This window comes from Symphalangus syndactylus, chromosome 20, assembly GCF_028878055.3.
Source record: "Symphalangus syndactylus isolate Jambi chromosome 20, NHGRI_mSymSyn1-v2.1_pri, whole genome shotgun sequence".
Taxonomy (NCBI): Eukaryota; Metazoa; Chordata; class Mammalia; order Primates; family Hylobatidae; genus Symphalangus; species Symphalangus syndactylus.
This window is the reverse complement of record NC_072442.2, coordinates 56,626,998-56,646,771: the sequence shown is the minus strand read 5'-3', so window position 1 is coordinate 56,646,771 and position 19,774 is coordinate 56,626,998. Positions and strand designations below refer to the sequence as shown.

At 41.2% G+C, this 19,774-nt stretch overlaps 1 protein-coding gene across 1 annotated transcript in view; it reads left to right on the top strand.

The window, feature by feature from the left end:
- Nucleotides 1-19,774, top strand: part of DNAH9 (dynein axonemal heavy chain 9) — a 369,577-nt gene that overhangs the window by 138,582 nt on the left and 211,221 nt on the right. Inside the window, exons 31-35 of the mRNA XM_055258020.2 lie at nt 1,761-2,048; nt 7,964-8,174; nt 13,201-13,328; nt 16,928-17,036; nt 19,155-19,302. Coding sequence (XP_055113995.2) covers nt 1,761-2,048; nt 7,964-8,174; nt 13,201-13,328; nt 16,928-17,036; nt 19,155-19,302 — 884 coding nt within the window. The remainder of the gene's footprint in view (nt 1-1,760; nt 2,049-7,963; nt 8,175-13,200; nt 13,329-16,927; nt 17,037-19,154; nt 19,303-19,774) is intronic.

Below are 19,774 nucleotides of genomic sequence, written 5' to 3'. Positions count from 1 at the left end.
AAACCTCTCTGCTGAGCTCTAAACCTGTACATTGAATGGTCTGTACCACAGCTCCCCCGAGTGTTTAAAAAGCTCCTCCAGCTCAGCATGTCTAAAGCTCATCTCTGTCAGCTCTAAGCCCAAGCTTCTTTCTCCTGCGTTCCCAGCCTCAGTATGCTGACCCCTCATTCACTCATTTGCTAACTCTAGGACCCTGGGAGTTACCCTGGACCATTTCCTCTTCCTTGGCCCTATATATAATTTTAAATGAACCCCTCATGATTCTATGTTCTGGATATTTCTCAAATAAGTCTCATTTCCTTTCCCTATTCATTGGTACCACTTGAGTTCCAAGCACCCATATCTTTTGCTTAAACTATTGCAACTGCCTTTCTACTAGTTTTTCCACCTCTATTCTAACTCCTCAGATCTGTTCTTTAGCCACTTGCTAGAGTGATTATTTAAAAACGCTCCTCACTGGTCCTAAGATAGAGACCAATGTCCTTATCACTCTCTGCTAAAGACTGCAGGGTGTTCTGTCTCCTCCTACATCAACAGCAGCTCCCTCCCTGTCGTGTGATGCTCCATCTCCATTGATCTTTTTTGAGTTCCTTGAAATTGATTGTCTTCTCACCTGAGCCTGTGGATATCCTGTTCTCACTTGCCTTGACTGCACTTCTTTTTCATCTGTGCCTGACTGAATTCCACTCCTTCAAGGTCTTCTTTAATGCCATTTCCTTAGGGAAGTCTGATCCATATCCTGGGTACAGCCACTGTGTTCTTTGTCATCATTGCACAGCACATTTTCCCTTGGCTGCTTTTTTTTTTTTTGAGATGGAGTCTCCCTCTGTCACCCACAGTAGAGTGCAGTGGCGTGATCTCGGCTCACTGCAACCTTCGCCTCCCGGGTTGAAATGACTCTCCTGCCTCAGCCTCCTGAGTAGCTGGGATTACAGGCACCCACCACCAAGCCCAGCTAATTTGTGTATTTTCAGTAGAGATGAGGTTTCACCATATTGGCCAGGCTGGTCTCAAACTCCTGACCTTGTGATCCGCCTGCCTTGGCCTCCCAAAGTGCTGGGATTACAGTTGTGAGTCACCGTGCCTGGTCTCCTTGGTAGCATTTGTCATGGCTCTAATTAAATAGCAGTCTGCTACAAATCAAGTAGAGGAGCTGGGACTTGACCAGAAGTCTGTCTGAGTTCAGACTCCATGCTCTGTTCTGCCCACTACAGCTCCTTCCCACACCATGCTGCTGCCTGAAGCCTGGTATCAGCAGTGTGGTCCACTCTCCCATAGATGCTACTAGCAGCACTGTGACCAGGGGCTTCATCTTTGACAGAACCCACTTTAAGGAGCTATTCTTTAAACCTCTTTTCCCATAGAATGTGAAGGACTCCAAGGTGGCACACGTAAGCTCAGCGTCTACCATCTCTAAGAGTCAACATGGCTCCCTCCTTGACAGCCCTTCCAATTCTACCTGCTGAGTATGCAAGGAGTAGCCAGATAGGTTTGAAAATGGCTGTGTTTGATCTCTCTGACCCCTCACATCATTTGTATGTTCTGTGTCTGCCCTGCTGTCATCACAACTGGAAAATTAGCTAGTGTTAGACCAGGAACTAGAATTCTGGGATCATGATTTTCTAAGTCATTCCTTCCCACATCTCTGCCCAGGCTTCAGAGGTGACCTAATGCTCATAGGATATCTATGATTCTACAGACACTCACCCCAGCACAAGGTGTTCTTTCTCTCTGTCACTTTGGTCTAACACTGCCCACAGGATCACTACGACTGGGGCCTGCGGGCCATCAAGTCCGTGCTGGTGGTGGCAGGATCCCTGAAGCGAGGAGACCCTGACCGGCCTGAGGATCAGGTCCTGATGCGCTCCTTGCGGGATTTCAACATCCCCAAGATTGTGACTGATGACATGCCCATCTTCATGGGCCTGATCGGGGACCTCTTTCCCGCCCTGGATGTCCCCCGGAGGAGGGACCCCAACTTCGAAGCTTTGGTTAGGAAGGCGATAGTGGATCTGAAGCTCCAGGCTGAAGACAACTTTGTGCTCAAGGTACATGTGGTTTTTCCTCCCAGGATTTCTCTATCTCTTCCTTATTGTCCGGGACAATGGGTTATCCTTCATCCGTAATCCAAAGGGTTGTTTTAGATGTACAAATATGTATCTAGTTAGTAATAATTCATTTCAACCAGTCTTCACTGGGGACCCACAATGTGGAATGCATGGCAGGGAATACAAGGGAAAGTTGGAGGGTCCTTACTTTACAGCCCTTCCATTCTGTTTGGTGTACCTCGGTCTGAATACCAACTATCTGCTCACTCACCCATAAATGAAAGGACAAAGACAGAGGCCAAGATCTGGCCACATCTACAGAGCCTCCACTCAATCCTACTATCCTGGATAGAGACCAGCAAAAGAGACACCCAGGACCAGCAGAGGAGAATACCCCTCCCAGCCTCCTAGAAAACACAGCACAGCTCCTTATTTAACCTTAAGGCTTACCAGATATTGAAGAAACCCAACAACATGCAAGATAAAGACGGATGGACAGACACAGATACACACACACACACACACACACACACACACACACACACAACAAAAGCAGCCAGTGAAACTAACAAAGAGAATATTTTTAAAGTTCTAATTAGCATCTTTGAAGGAAATTTTAAAAAATGATACCCATCAAACAAGAATTAGATGCCATTGTACAAAGAAAGCACTATTGGAGAATTATAAAGACCTTTTTTAAATGTAAAATTGTATCATCTATGGCATTCAAAATTCAGTGAGAGGATGGGAAGATAAAGGCAACATCCCAAGATAAAGTTATAAGCAGTATTATGTATTATGCATGTGTGTGTATGGTAAAATATTCACACATGCACACACACACAGAGAAAGTGTGAGAGGCTAGATGATGTATAGAGGATCAATTTAGGTTATCCAACATGTTACCAGTAAGAATTCTAGAAAAAGAACAGAAAGATAACTAGAGCTGGAAAGACATGTATCCACATTGGAAAGACAGTACTGAACAGAATGACTTTAAATGAATCTGTGCAGTGACACATCATAATGCAATTTCAGAGGTCAAGAGTCAAGAGAAAAGAATAAGTCTCCTAGTTGAGTGAGGAGGTAGTACTAGTGTATTAATACCTGAGACTGGGTAGTTAGGAAAGAGGTTTAATTGACTCACAGTTCTGCATGGCTGGGGAGGCCTCATGGCAGAAGGTGAAGGAGAAGCAAGTCCTTCCTCACAAGGCAGCAGGAAAGAGACAGAAAGAGTGGAGGGGAAATAAAGAGCTGCAGACACTCTTTGTCTTCCTTGCACAGTACATATTTCCTTTGTAGCATTTATCACAGATCTAATTAAATAACAATCTGCTACAAATCAAGTGGAGGAGCAGGGGCTTGAAATGAAGTGTAAGTTCAGACTCCATGCTCTGTTCTGCATGCTACACCTCCTCCCTGCACCGTGCTGGTTATAAAACCATCAGATCTCATGAGAACTCACTCACTATCACAAGAACAGCATGGGGGAAACCACCCCCATGATCCAACCACCTCCCACCAGATCCCTCCCTTGACACATGGGGATTTGAGATGAGATTTGGGTGGGGACACAAAGCCAAACCATATCAACAAGTGATCCAGGAAAGGAATGAAATTTAAGAGGAACTCAGAATCTCCTGTCAGCTAAATTGGATACTTGAGAACAAGAAAAGTCGTCCTTTAAAGTTTTTAAGGGAAATGATTTCAAGGCTAGAATTCTATACAACCAAATTATCATCCATGATATTCTCAGACTCATAAATGTTACTTCGTATGCATCCTTTTTGAGTAAGTTACTTGAGGACGTACTACAGCAAAACAAGAATGAAAAACAAGAAAAATATTGTGAGATTCAAAAAAATCAAGAATCAAGAAAAAAAATCCTGAAATGACAGCTGTTAGCAGGCCTAGAAAGCAATCAATTCAAATTAGAGCTGGAAGTCAGTAGTCTCCCAGAAAAGAGAACCTTAAGAAAAGTGAACTTATTCAAAGCAAGAATAGAGTAATAAGCTGAAAGTTCTTACGTGTTTTATTGAACTTCTAAGTTATGGGGACTGTGATGATTCATTTTATGTGTAAATTCACCTGGGCCACAGAGCGCCCAGATGTTTGGTCAAACATCATTTTGGGTGTGTCTGTAAGGGTGGTATAAAGTTCTAGTTAGACAAGATGAATAACTTCTGGAGATCCATTGTACAGCATGATGACTATAATTAGAAAGATTATCACATACCTGAAAATTGCAATGAGAGTAGACCTTAATGTTCTTAGCACAAGAAAGTGATACATATGTGAGGTGATACATATGTTAATTACTTTGATTTAATCATGCCACAATGTATACATAAATCAAAACATCATACACCATAAATATATACAACTGTTATTTGTCAATTATACCTTAATAAAGCTAGGGGAAGAAGAGGAATACAATGTTTATACAGTCTACAACATGACTGAAAATATTATTCTAAGTCAAAAAAAGAACGAGTCACAAAATACCACATATTGTATGATTCTATTTATGTAAAATGTACAGAACAGACAAGTCTTTAGAAGCAGAAAGTAGACCAGGGGTTGCATAGGATGGAGGTAGGGTAGGAGTGGGGATTGACTGCCAATGGGTAAGGGGGTTTTCTGTTGGGTTTTCTATGTTCTAAGATTGGATAGTAGTGATGGTTCTACAATTGTGTAAAGATACTAAAAGTCATTCAATTTTACACTTTAAAGGGTGAATTTTATGGTACATGAAGTATGTCTCACTAAAGTTGTTGAAGTGAAAAAAGAAAAGATGATGGATCTAGAAAGCGATTTTAAGTCTTCCCAGTATCAGGGTGTGGCATCTCTGTTAAATCCCTTGTTTATGCAAACAAACAAACAAAAACCTAGGAATAAAATACAGTCTCCATTCTGCAGCCAAAGCACCATCTACCCCTCCCCCTCCTCTCCCTCTTCCTCCTCCTTCCTCCCCCTCCTCTCTCTTTCTTTCCTTCCTTCCTTCTTTCCTTCCTTCCTCTTTCTTCCTTTCTTCTCCTTCCCTTCCTTCCTTCCTTCTTTCCTTCCTTTCTTCCTCCTTTCTTTCTTTCTTTCTCTCTCTTTCTCTTTCTTTCTTTCTTTCTTTCTCTCTCTCTCTCTTTCTCTTTCTTTCTTTCTTTCTTTCTTTCTTTCTTTCTTTCTTTCTTTCTTTCTTTCTTTCTTTCTTTCTTTCTTTCTGACCCCCGGTCAATTTCATGCTTAAAACCTCCAAATGCTTCCTATTATACTTAGGATGAAATTCCAGCTACCAATTTCTGCATCTCTCTCTGGCCCCTGCTTGCCTTTTTTGTCTCATCTTGTGCCAGTCTCCCATTTGTGCTCCTGGTCTTTCAGCCCTCTAAGCTTGATGCTGAACTTAAGGCTTTTGCATTCACTGTTGCTGTACCTGGGATGGTTTTCCCTGCTGGCCTTCACATGGCTGGCTCGCTTTCATTCATATCTAAGCTTAAGCCTCCTTGGAGATTCTTCCCAACTCTCCCCTCATTCCTATCAGAGATGATCCTGCATTAAGTCATTGAAGGAAGAGACTCTCTTCTAGGTGCTTTTGGGCCCTGAATCACAGGAACAGCAATGCCCTGGGACAGAGTAAAAAAGACACTGATGCTGTGGACAACAAGACACAAAATAATATCTCAGTAAATGATCCTGCCACAACTGACACTGATCGTCTTGCCCCCAAACAGCCGTTTAATCTACTACCTTCACACTGAGCTTAGCCTTCTGCTCTCCTCCTAAATTCCCTGGTTGTAGAATTCTAGAATTCTAACACCTGTGTCATTTAAATTTCAAAAATATAGGAGTTCTGGCCAGGCACAGTGGCTCACGCCTGTAATCCCAGTACTTTGGGAGGCCAAGTTGGGTGGATCACCTGAGGTCAGGAGTTTGAAACCAGCCCAGCCAACATGGCAAAATCCTGTCTTTACTAAAAATACAAAAATTAGCTGGGCGCAGTGGCAGGCATCTGTAATCCCAGCTTACTTGGGAGGCTGAGGCAGGAGAGTCGCTTGAACCCAGGAGGCGGAGGTTGCAGTGAGCCAAGATTGCGCCACTGCACTCCAGCCTGGGCGACAGAGTGAGACTCCATCTCAAAAAAAAAAAAAAAAAAATATATATATATATATATATATTTAGAGAGAGAGAAGGTCCTTATAATTTTTTCAAAATATAGAAAAAATAAAATACATAGGAAAAAACTTACTCTCTCACTGCCCTGTCAATATTTTGGTGCATTTTCTCTTCGTTCACTTTTCCTCTGCTAAGGATCTTACAGTGCAAAATCGAAGAAATCTGAACGACAATAAAGTTCAAATTTTTTCTCATGATATGCTGCAAGACCTTTCATGATCAGGCCAATCCAGCCTTTCCAGTCATCCTTCACATTTTCAACAAGTTGTTCATCATTTGGCACGTGCCAGCTTCTATATTAGACTTTGGAAGGAGAGAGAAAAAAGCTCAGTCCTGCCTACCTTCAAGGAGCAGATAATAGAATATGGAGACCAAAAAAAAGTAACCACTGCAGTATGTTAGATACTAGGATGTAGGCTAGTATGGGACATCTATACTAGGTATGGGTCAGACTGAAGGCTTCCTGAGGAATGTGCAAAGGTTTGGACAGAAGACTGTAGAAGTCACTTTTGTTTTTTCTTTGTTTGTTTGTTTTTGAGATGGAGTCTCGCTGTTGTTGCCCAGGCTGGAGTGCAATGGCGCGATCTCGGCTCACTGCAACCTCTGCCTCCGGGGTTCAAGCGATTCTCCTGCCTCAGCCTCCTGAGTAACTGGGATTACAGTCACCCGCCATCATGCCCGGCTAATTTTTTAGTATTTTTAGTATTTTTGTATTTTTTTTTAACCATGTTGGCCAGGCTGGTCTCGAACTCCTGACCTCAGGTGATCCACCTGCCTCGGCCTCCCAAAGTGCTGGGTTTACAGGCGTGAGCCGCTGCGTCCAGCTGAAAGTCACTTCTGAACAGAAGGAATAGATGCAGGACAGAGCACCACTTAAGAGCTCCAAGTAGTTCTCTGGCTGGACTGTGTGTGTTGCAGGATAAGAAATAAGACTAGAGTCTGATTTGGGCCAGACTGCAGTAGGACCTTATAAAGGATTTGTATTTCATTGTCAAAGCCATGGAGGACAATGAAGGGGACAGAGTGAAGGCAGTGGCTGGTCCGATTTTTATTCCTGTAAACGTGCTCCTGCAACAGTGTGGAAAGCTGTGCCTGGAGGCAAACCAGCCCAAGAGTGATGAGGCCGTCAGTGCCACCGTAGTCCCCACAGGACTTCTGACTCCAGCCTCACCAAACCATCTGGCCAACCAGCCACATCATACTCCATCACACTGCAAGCCTTTGTTCATACTGCTGCCTCTGCCTGGAATTTCCTTCCTGTTCATCTTCTGGGCAAACTCCTACTCATCCCTGGAGCCCTTGTTCAAATGTCCCCTCCTTTATGAAGCCTTTCTTGTTCCCTTTATGTGTACAAAATCAATTGTTTCCTCCTCTCTGTTTCCACAGCACCTTATAAATACCTCTAAGATGGTACTTATCCTCTTACCTTAGAATAATTTGTCCACATGACTTTCTTCTCCGTCACATTATAAGATCACGGAGGGCACGAGGATCGCATCTGAATCCCCCTCACCTGACACACTCTGTTGCACTTGGTTGGTGACTCATAATTATATAACTGAATGATGAATACAGGAACAAATGAATCATGCTGCCCTTATATTTCAGACCTCCTCACATCTTGGGGTGGATAACTCTTCCTCTGTTGACTTCAGGTCTCACTTCAGACACCAGCTGGGGTCACAAAAGAGCAGTTAGGATGCAGTTGAGTAATAGGCTGGTCCCTCTGGCTGAATTTCCTGCCTCCCCAGGTGGTCCAGCTGGAGGAGCTCCTGGCTGTGCGGCACTCTGTATTTGTGGTGGGTGGCGCTGGTACCGGCAAGTCACAGGTGCTGAGGTCCTTGCACAAGACCTATCAGATCATGAAACGGCGCCCCGTCTGGACTGACCTCAATCCCAAAGCAGTCACAAATGATGAGCTCTTTGGCATCATCAATCCAGCCACACGAGAATGGAAGGATGGTAAGAGTGGGATTCTCCCAGGAGAAAGTCTGCTAGCCTCAGAGTCCCTGTGGCGAGCTGGGATGCAGTTGGGTGAATTGCAGAAGTGAACATTGGACTGATCTGTTTGGGACCGCAGGAGATAAAAAAGCCAGTACAAAGGGAGAGACCAATTTTGGCTTGCAGGGGAACTTCAGTTTTTCAGATGTTCTCCCTCCTTGGGGACCTCTTCCAGCTGCCTTTTAGAGAGTGCATTTAAAGAGGATAAAGCAGGCTGGGTGCGGTGGCTCACATCTGTCATCCCAACACTTTGGGAAGCAGAGGTGGGTGGATCACGAGGTCAGGAGTTCGAGACCAGCCTGGCCAATATGGTGAAACCCCGTCTCTACTAAAAATACAAAAAAAAAAAAAAGAAAATTAGCTGGGCATGGTGGCACACATCTGTAGTCCCAGCTACTCAGGAGACTGAGGCAGAAGAATCGCTTGAACCCGGGAAGTGGAGGTTGCACTGAGCCGAGATCATGCCACTGCACTCCAGCCTGGGTGACAAAGAAAGACTCCGTCTTAAATAAATAAATAAATAAGATAAAGCAACACAGGCATTCAGCTGTAGTTCACTGACTCTGGGGTACGAACCATGGTGTAGAGTGTTAACGCTGCCTGACAGTAGACTTCAAGTATGTGTTGGGTAGGGAAGCCCACGGCTCATTCCCAAAGAAGTGGTGCAGTCTGGCATCCTACAAAGGGCACGACTCCCCTATTTGGTGTTGCCCCAGCAGTGATGGGGAAGCTGCATGCTACAGAACCTTGTGCCCATGCCAGGCCCCTGATGATTATCCATTCAATCTCAAGAGGGACCCTAGAGCCATATTCCTTTCTACAGTGATTCAGAGACCCCCAAGCCTGTGTTTGCTGGGTGCTGATCTCAGCCTTACCTTCAAAGAACTAAACTTCACCTATAGACATTGTAAAGGGTCGTTTGGCACTGGAAGACAGCAGAAAAGAAAGTTGAGGGGGAAAAAAAGAGGTCCCTGAGCTGATAAGGAGGACCTCTTTCTAAAACCTGTGTAGCTTCTGGAATGAGGAAATCTCAGCTCCTTCCTGATGTTTCAGTGTCTGACCACATCCGGGTCAAGCTCTCTGGATTTCTCTAATTTAGGAGCTTTCATCTGAGGTCTAGAACACAAGGATTTAACAACCAGAGTCTAATTTTTATTTTGCTGTTAATGAGACTTAGCATCTTTCCTTCTTATTGATCTTAGTAATTTGCTCTTTTATGATTTTATTTCCTGTTTTTCTTATCAGTTTTTAAGAGTTTTTTTTTTTTTTTTTTTTTTTTTGAGACAGAGTCTCACTCTGTCGCCCAGGCTGGAGTGCAGTGGTGTGATCTCAGCTGACTGCAAGCTCTGCCTCCCAGGTTCATGCCATTCTCCTGCCTCAGCCTCCCGAGTAGCTGGGAGTACAGGTGCCCGCCACCATGCCCAGCTAATTTTTTGTATTTTTAGTAGAGACAGGGTTTCACCGTGTCAGCCAGGATGGTCTCGATCTCCTGACCTCATGATCCTCCCACCTCGGCCTCCCAAAGTGCTGGGATTACAGGTGTGAGCCACCACGCCGGTCTAAGAGTTTTTTAATATATCAAAGATATTAACCCCTTATCTGTCACATGCATTGCTAATGTTTCCCCAACCTATTCTTTGTCTATAGACACTTTATTCTCCCGTGCTCTTTTTAACAAAGGAAATTATGCCTGTCTAGTCTTTTTAGCATCTGGGATTTATATTAGTTTATAATTCTTCAGCTGCTGATCTAGTATCATAAATTTGGTCAAAAAAGATTCTTTTTACATTAACATTTTTTATCCATCTGGAATTTATGTGGGGGCTTAGTATGAGGTAGGGTACAGAATCAATTTTATTTCCTTCCAGATGGATAATTGATTGTAACCGTACCATTTATTAAGTAAACTATCCTTTCCCTCTGAATTTAAACACCAGCTCGTCATTTGTTAAATTGCATATGTATATTGAGATCTGATTCTGGTCTTTCTATTCTGTTTGACTCACCTCTTTATCTAATCCTAGACTAATGTCATTTTATTTCAGTTACAATCATTTTATAACATTTTAATATCCAATGAGGTAAGTCCCTCCTCAGTAATCTTTTGTAATTTTATTGTCTTGTCTCAAGCACTTCTTTTTTCATATTAAATATAAGCTCAATAATATAATTCAAACATTTTAAGTCTGAATTCTAGTTAAAATTTTATTAGATTTATACATTAAATTTGGGAAAATTGACAGGGAAGATATAATAATCACAAGTCTGTGTTCACTGAACAAGGTAACTTTGAAGTAAATGGAATATAGCCTTTAAAATATGTTTGGGGGCCAGGCCCAGTGGCTCATTCCTATAATCCCAGTGCTTTGGGAGGCCAAGATGGGAAGATCATTTGAAGCCAGGAATTTGAGACCAGCCTAGGCAACATAGTGAGACCCCATGTCTACCAAAAAAAAAAAAAAAAAATTAGGATAACTTTAAAAGAATACAAATTAACAGGTTATTTTAGTTTCATGTATTTATTTGTTATCTGTTTTTTATTTTCAAAATTCACTCCAGTAAACAGAAAAATAAGTACATAAAGGAATTGGCAAGTATATCACTAAACTCAGTATAATACAAAGTTATAGAACTTTTTATCCCATAAATAGAAAGTATTCCTTTCCTGGTTGGTTCATGTAACATTTCCAAAAATTAAAAATGTAATTGGCTACAGAGAAAGCTATAATGAATTCAACAATATCAATTTACAGGTCACATTCTCTGATAATAATGGAATAGAATTAGAAACAAATAGCAAGAAAGTCACCAAAAATTATTTTACTACTTGCAAATCAAGAAATGTTCTCTTAACTCCTGTATCAAAAAGGAAATTTAATTGCAAACCTCTCTAAGATGCAATAAAAAAATACTTCATACAAGAAAACCTATGGGCTCCATCTAAAACCTCTAAGGGAAAACTTTTTAAACTCACTTTATTATAAAAGATAGGCTGGAAGTAAAGGAAGTTAATATTCATCATAAGAAATTATTCAAACTAAAAATGACAGAAAAGGAACTGATAAAGATAAAAGCTGAAATTAGTCACTAGGAGGAAAACAAACAGATTATATAAAAGATAAATAAATGTAAATATTGGTTCGCTGTAAAGACCAGTAAGATAAGTCTATTGTGAGAGTGATTAATGGGAAAAAAGAGTAAAAATACATATAATTTGGAATTAACAGACAAGACTAAAGTAGAAGAAAATATTTAATTGATGACACATACTTGAAAAACTAAAAGAAATAAATGAACCCCTAGTAAAATATAAATTAATAAAATTTCTTCATTAAGAAGTAGAAAAATTGAGTAAACTAGTGAAAAGGAAAAGTTAAAAAAGAGTAGAGCAAAAAACAGATAATTTCAAAATTATGAAAAGATAACTCAAATTATCTTATAGAGCAAGAATAATATTGATATCAACTTTTATGTGGAGCCAAAAAAATCCAATGTTACTCATTAATATAGACACAAAAATTCTAAATAAAATATCGGTAAGTAGAATCAAACAGTATCTCAAAAATAATACCCTTTGACCAAGTAAAACCTATTTCAGGAATGTAGGGATAGAGCAATTGTTTTTAACAGTATTAACATAAAACATTAACAAACTAAAGGGGAAAATCATTTGATCACTAAAAAGATACTTAAAATGCAATTCATTCCTAATAGAAAATTCTAAGTAAAGTAGGAATAGAAGGAAACCCCTGAAATATAATAAATGCTCTGTACCTAAAGCTGAAATGAAAACAAAGTCATTCTGAATAATGATACAGTAAATTTCCATGAAAAATAAGGAACAAGTTAGGGATGCCTATTGTCAACATGGGGTTCTAGAAAACGTAATAGGACAAGAAAATGAAATAGATGGTATAAATTGGAGGAAAGAAAAATAAATTAGAGGAAAGGAGAGAAATTATTGTTTTGTTTATTATGCAACTTTATATCTAGAAAATGTATGAGATATTACTGAAAAATTACTAGAATTAACAAGAAAGTTCATTAAAGGCAACCGAACATAAAATAAATACACAAAATTTGGTAACTTTTCTCAATACTGGCAAGTCAACTAAAAATAGAAGTGCAGGAGGAGAAAATTTGTTTCACAGTAGCAATAAAAATCATGAGATATTTAGGAACACATTTAACCAAACACATATATTTTAAAATCTGTAAAAATGTATTAGGGACATAAGACCATATGTGAATAAGTGAACAGACGTACCATACTATTAACTAGGGAAGTTTAATATCATAAAAATCAATTCTGCCCAAATTAACATATAAATTTCAGGTAATGACAATTAGAATTAGATGAGCCTGTTTCCAAAGCTTGTGTTTGGCAAGATTCGCCAAGACTGCAATTACAAAGCATGAAAACTCTACCTTAAAAAGTTTAATGTAGTTTCATCATGTCATAGTTACTTGCTGAAATGATCCACTTTGTCATTTAAAAAGCTTATACTATCAAGAGTTGTTCTTGTTCTTGTTAATGTTATGAAAAGTTAGACTAAAGCACAGGAAGAATGGACCTTGGGCACTGCCAGGTTTTTGCAAAGCAAGATATAAAACCAGGTCTGCATCTTGGCCAGCATGGTGAAACCACATCTCTACTAAAAATACAAAAAAATTAGCTGGGCGTGGTGGCACACACCTCTAGTTCCAGCTACTCAGGAGGCTGAGGCAGGATAATCGCTTGAACCCGGGAGGCAGAGGTTGCATTGAGCTGAGATCGCACCACTGCACTCCAGCCTGGCAACAGAGCAAGCGTCCATCTAAAAAAAAGCAAAGTAAAATAAAATAAAAATAAAACCAGGTCTGATCTGCCTTTGCATGTTCCACGTATGCCCCCTTCTGTGTGTCGTAGCTAAAGGGGGAAAGCTATGTTTAAGTGAAAGAGGATTAATGAAGAAATGGAAAATAAGATATCAGTGGTTCCTTTTAGGATTGTTCTCTTCCATCATGCGGGAGCTTGCCAACATCACCCATGATGGGCCCAAGTGGATTTTACTGGATGGCGACATAGATCCAATGTGGATTGAGTCCCTGAATACTGTCATGGATGATAACAAGGTATGAAATTGGGGGATATCCCTAGATCATGTCTAATCATCTGTGAAACCAGTCACCCAGTGTGGCAGGCATACTTGCAAATCTAGATTCCACATCATGGCCAGCTCAGAGTAAGGAACTATCATCAGCATCTTTACTACACATCTCCACACTGATACAGTCCCAGCAGCAACTTTTGCTTACATCAGTGGTACTGCCATGGCTCACACCAGTTTTAGCATTATTATAATTTCCATCAGAATGTTCTGCACATAGACTCTTTAGTATTTAGAGTTCAAAGCAGTCTTAAGTCATTTATTCACATCTTTTTTCTTTTTCTTTTTGTGCTTTTCTAGAATAAGGATATTGAAGATCAGAAACATTCCAAGCCTGTCAAACATCTTTCATGGTGGCAAATATTGTTCCATTGAGAGGATATTTTATTTTTTATAAACAATGAAAACTCTGTAGTCCCAGCACCCTGGGAGGCCAAGGCGGGCAGATCACGTGAGGTCAGGAGTTCAAGACCAGCCTGGCCAACATGGTGAAACCCCATCTCTACAAAAAATACAAAACATTAGCTGGGCGTTGTGGCAGGTGCCTGTAATCCCAGTTACTTAGGAGGCTGAAGCAGGATAATTGCTCGAACCCGGGAGGCAGAGGTTGCAGTGAGCCAAGATCGTGCCATTGCACTCCAGCCTGGGCAACAAGAGTGAAACTCTGTCTCCAAAAACTAGCTGGTGGCTGTTAAGCTGGTGCTGTTTGTAAGCTTGTTCAGAGAGCATGTCCAGATTACAAGTTTTAAAATGCCTTTGACGTTTACAGGACTGTTAGAATAAAAGTATGCTCTCCTGGAGAGAATACTTGATTGTTTTATCCACTTTTATTTTAGGTTTGAGGGTACATGTGCAGTTTTGTTACGTAGGCAAACTCGTGTCACAGGGGTTTGTTGTACGCATTATTTCATCACCCAGGTACTAAGTTCAGTACCCAATAGTTACATTTTCTGCACCTCTCCCTCCTCCTACCTTGCACCCTCAAGAGAGCTCCAGTGTCCTGTCTGTTGTTCCCTTCTTTGTGTTCACGAGTTCTCATCATTTAGCTCCCACTTATAAATGAGAACATGTAGCATTTGGTCTTCTATTCCTGCGTTAGTTTGCTGAGGTAATGGCCTCCAGCTCCATTCATGGTCCCCCCCCAAAAAAACATGATCTCATTCTTTTTATGGCTGCATAGTATTCCATGGTGTGTATGTACCACATTTTCTTTATCCAATCTGTCATTGATGGGCATTTAGGTTGGTTCCATGTCTTTGCCATTGTGAAGAGTGTGGCAATAAACATTTGCGTGCATTTGTCTTTATAGTAGAATGATTTATATTCCTCTGGATATATGTCCAGTAATGAAATAGCTGGATCAAACAGTATTTCTGTTTTTAGCTTTTGTGGAGGCACCATACCACTTTCCACAATGGTTAAACTAATTTAAACTCCCACCAACAGTGTATAAATGTGTTTCCTTTTCTCCACAACCTCACCAGCATCTGTTCTTTTTTTACATTTTAATAATAGCAATTCTGACTGGTGTGAGATGGAATCTCATTGTGGTTTTGATTTGCATTTCTCTAATAATCAGTGATGTTGAGATTTTTTTCATATGCTTTTTGGCCACAAAAAGTGTCATCTTTAGAAAAGTGTCTGTTCATGTTCTTTGCCCACTTTTTAATGGTGGTATTTGTTTTTTTCTCATAAATTTGCTTAAGTCCCTTATAGATGCTGGATATTAGACCTTTGTCAGATGCATAGTTTGCAAATATTTTTCCCATTCTTTAGGTTGTCTGTTCACTCTATTGATCATTTCTTTTGCTGTCAGAAGCTCTTTAGTTTAATTAGATTCCATTTGTCAATTTTGCATTTGTTGCAATGGCTTTTGGCATCTTTGTCATTAAATCTTTGCTCATTCTTATGGCCAAGATGGTATTGCCTAGGTTGTCTTCCAGGGCTTTTATAGTTTTGGATTTTACATTTAAGTTTTTAATCCTCTTGAGTTAATCTTTGTATATCATGTAAAGAAGGGGGCCAGTTTCAGTCTTCCACATATGGCTAGCCAGTTATCCCAGCACCATGTATTAAATAGGCTTCCCCAATTGCTTGTTTTTGTCAGCTTTGTTGAAGATCAGATGGTCAAAGGTGTGCGGCCTTATTTCTGGGCCCTTTATTCTATTCCATTGATCTGTGTGTCTGTTTTTGTACCAGTACCATGCTGTTTTGGTTACTGTAGCCCTGTAGTATAGTTTGAAGTCAGGTAACATGATGCCTCCAGCTTTGTTTTTTTTTTTGCTTATGATTGCCTTAGCTATTCTGGCTCTTTTTTGGTTCCATATGAATTTTAAAATAGTTTTTTCTAGTTCTGTGAAGAATGTCATTGGTAATTTAGTAGGAATGGCATTGAATCCATAAATTGTTTGGGGCAATATGGTCATTTTAATGAGTTTGATTCTTCCTATCCATGAACATGGGATATTTTTCCATTTGTTTGTGTAATCTCTGATTTATTTAAGCAGGGTTTTGTAATTCTTTTTGTAGGAATCTTTCATGAGTTACTACTATAAAAGGAACAGTATTAATATGAAATGTAAGTTCTTTTCTTTTAAGAGTTCCATTGTTCCAATATAGTCTAGTTCATTCAAATCATCAACATCAACTTAAACTGTTTAAATAACTTTTTTTGTCTGATTCAACACACACACACACACACACACACAGGGGTGGTGGTGGAGAGTGCATAGGAAGAAAGAGAGAGGATTACTGTAGAAAATTTAGAAAACACTAATCATCACAAAGAAGGAATGTATTCATTTTCACGCTGCTGATAAAGACATACCAGAGACTGGGTAATTTATAAAGAAAAGGAGGTTTAATGGACTCACAGTTCCATGTAAATGAGGAGGCCTTACAATCATGGCAGAAGGTGAAAGGCACATCTTACATGGCAGCAGACAAGACAGAATGAGAGCCAAGTGAAAAGGATTTCCCCTTATAAAACCATCAGATCGACTGGGTGCGGTGGCTCACGCCTGTGAGCACTTTGGGAAGCCCAGTTGGGCAGATCATGAGGTCAGGAGATTGAGACCATTCTGGCTAACACAGTGAAACCCCGTCTCTACTAAAAATACAAAAAATTAGCCAGGCATGATGGCAGGCGCCTGTAGTTTCAGTTACTCGGGAGGCTGAGGCAGGAGAATGGCATGAACCCAGGAGGCAGATCTTGCAGTGAGCCGAGATCGTGCCACCACACTCCAGCCTGGGTGACAGAGCGAGACTCTGTCAAAAAAAAAAAAAAAAAAAACAGATCTTGTGAGACTCACTCACAACCATAAGAACTGTATGGGGGAAACCACTCCCATGATTCAGTTATCTCCCACCGGGTCCCTCCCACAACACATGGGAATTATGGGAGCTACAATTCAAGATGAGATTTGGGTAGGGACAGAGCCAAACCATATGAAGGAAATAATTATCCATAATCCCAACCAAACCAATAATAATCAGCAAATCCCCACAGGCTGGCAAGGCACCTCCCTCCTTCCTCACTGGCATGCCCTTCCCTGTTGTCTCCAGGTGCTGACATTGGCCAGCAATGAGCGGATTCCTCTGAACCCCACCATGAAGCTCCTCTTTGAGATCAGCCACCTGTGCACAGCCACTCCAGCAACTGTCTCTAGAGCAGGTACGTCTCAAGAAGGGAAGAACCACAAAGCTACTCCACATAGGGAGGTGCCTCTCGCTTCACATGTAGTTTTGCTGGCTCAGAAGGAATCTCCACATGGGAGCCAGAAGCCTCACGTGTGGTTTTGTGAATTTGGAAATATGGTAATAAGAAGGGAAATAGCTTTTGAGCTGCACAACTATCCTCTGCACAGAAGTGTCCAACTTAGGCTACTTTTAGGCCAGTTCTAGCCTCCACGTCAATGGAGATGACCAAATATCACTGTTTCTCACTAACTCCTGGTGCAAAATTGCAACTCTATCTCTTAAGTTTCCTCTGTCTGCACTGAACACATTTGTTAACAGAGACTGGAAGATTTTTTTAAAAAATTGTGTGGCAAAATCAAACTTAAAGAAGCAGGGAGTAATTCTACTCAGTTGCCAAAGGTGAGGGTTGGGGGAAGGGGCAGATGTTGGTCAATGGGTACAAAATTTCACTTCTGCAGGATGAGTAAGTTCTAGAGACCTGCTATACAACACAGTGCCTATAGTTAGCAATACTGTAGGGTGCACTTAAAAAAATTGTTGGGCCGGGCTCGGTGGCTCACACCTATCATCCCAGAACTTTAGGAGGCTGAGTTTGGCAGACAGCTTGAGCCCAGGAGATTGAGACCAGCCTAGGCAACATACCAAAATCCCATTACTACAAAAACAGATACAAAAAATTGTGAAGAGGTTAGATCTCGTGTTAAGTGTTCTTAACACACACACACACACACAAACACACACTTTTGGAGGTAATGGATGTTTATTACCTTGATTGCAATAATGGTTTCACTGGTGTATGCATATGTCCAAATTCACCAAATGGTATACATTAAATATGTACAGCTTTTTATATATCAATTATACTCCAATAAAGCTGTTAAAAATAATAATAAAATAAAAGGAAATAAATAGTAAAAATAAATAATTTAAAAAGAGATCTTGTTTGGCCTCTACCATAATATTACGTTCCCTTTCAAGAACCTCTGCTAAAATTGGTGCACACAGGCCAGGAGAGTTGTCTGTCCCATCCTAGGGATGCTCTAACAAGACTAACGAATTTCCACAAACTTGGGGCTTTTAAAGCAACAGAAATGTATTTTCTCACATTTCTGGAAGTCGGACATCCAAAATCAAGGTCAGCAGGGCTATGCTTCCTCTAAAGGCTTTAGGGGAGAATGTTTTCTTGCATCTCCCAGCTTGGGTGTTCCTTGGCTTGTGGGTCCATAATGCCAGTCTCTGGCTTCTTCCCGTGGCCTTCTCTTCTGTGTGTGTCTCTCCCCTCTGTCTCTTATTAGGATACTTATAAATGTTCCACCCAGATAACCCAGGATAGTCTCATCTCAGCATCTTTAACTTAATTGCATCTGCAAAGACTCTTTTTCTTTTTTCTTTTCTTTTCTTTTTTTTTTTTTTTTTTTTTTGAGACGGAGTCTCGCTTTGTTGCCCAGGCTGGAGTACAGTGACACGATCTTGGCTCACTGCAACGTCTGCCTCCCGGGTTCAAGCCATTCTTCTGCCTCAGCCTCCCGAGTAGCTGGGATTACAGGCGTGTGCCACCATGCCCAGTTAATTTTTGTATTTTTAGTAGAAACGGGGTTTCACCATACTGGCCAGATTGATCTTGAACTCCTGACCTCAGGTGATCTGTCCGCCTCAGCCTCCCAAAGTGCTGGGATTACAGGCGTGAGCCACTGTGCCCAGCCTGCAAAGACCCTTTTTCTAAATAAGATCACATTGGCAGGTTCCAGGGGTCAGGACATGGCCTTGACTTTGGGGGGACCACCAGTCAACCCACTACATACCCCCACATTCCCATGACAAGTATTGCTAATCTGTCACAGCCTTCTTTCCTCCTTAGCCTGGATTTGGCCTTGGGATTCTCAAAGCTGCTCCCCATCCATCTATCACTAGTCCGTTGGAGTTAGTCCTCAATAGCAAACCCATTTACCCTCTCACATCTCAGCCAAATCTCCTTTTCTTTTCAGTCCAGTCTTCTGTACATTTTCCAAACAGAGAAAATAACTCCCTGGGGTAAAAAAAATATAATGATGTATATGGAATATTCACTAAACTGTATTCTCTGTGCTCACAGGGATCTTGTACCTCAACCCGGCAGACTTGGGATGGAACCCTCCAGTGAGCAGCTGGATTGACAAGAGGGAAATCCAGACAGAGAGAGCCAACCTAACCATTTTGTTTGACAAGTATATTCCAACCTGCTTAGACACACTCAGAACCAGGTAGGCCAAGAAATAAGAAAGATAGAGAGTTAAGGAAGCAATAAAAAGCCCATGGGTTCATACCTGGTGTCCTGCTGATGTTCTGTCCTGCCCCAAAGTCAGATGTTTCCAGAGCAGTCCCCTCCAGGCATGGCAGATGGCAGAGGGGACACACATTAGGATGGCCGTGGGATGCCTGTTGTCAGCTCAGGCATGAAGTGAGGTGAGTGAAGAGGAGGAAGATTGAAAGTCCCTTTCGTGAGTGCCACGTGGGTATATCTGAAGGAGGCTGCGGGTTGTAGTATCAGATTATAATCCAGAGACTCAGATCCTTCTGTGTACAGGGCAAGCAGCTCTGCATTTGTAATAAGTAATCCACAGGCCAGATCAACAGACCTAGGGGTGAAAACGGTACTTATTGGTGACCTGTGGGGCCCACTCCCTGTCCCTGGCTGTGTGTGTTCACGGCCCAGATAATGTGGGTATAATGTAC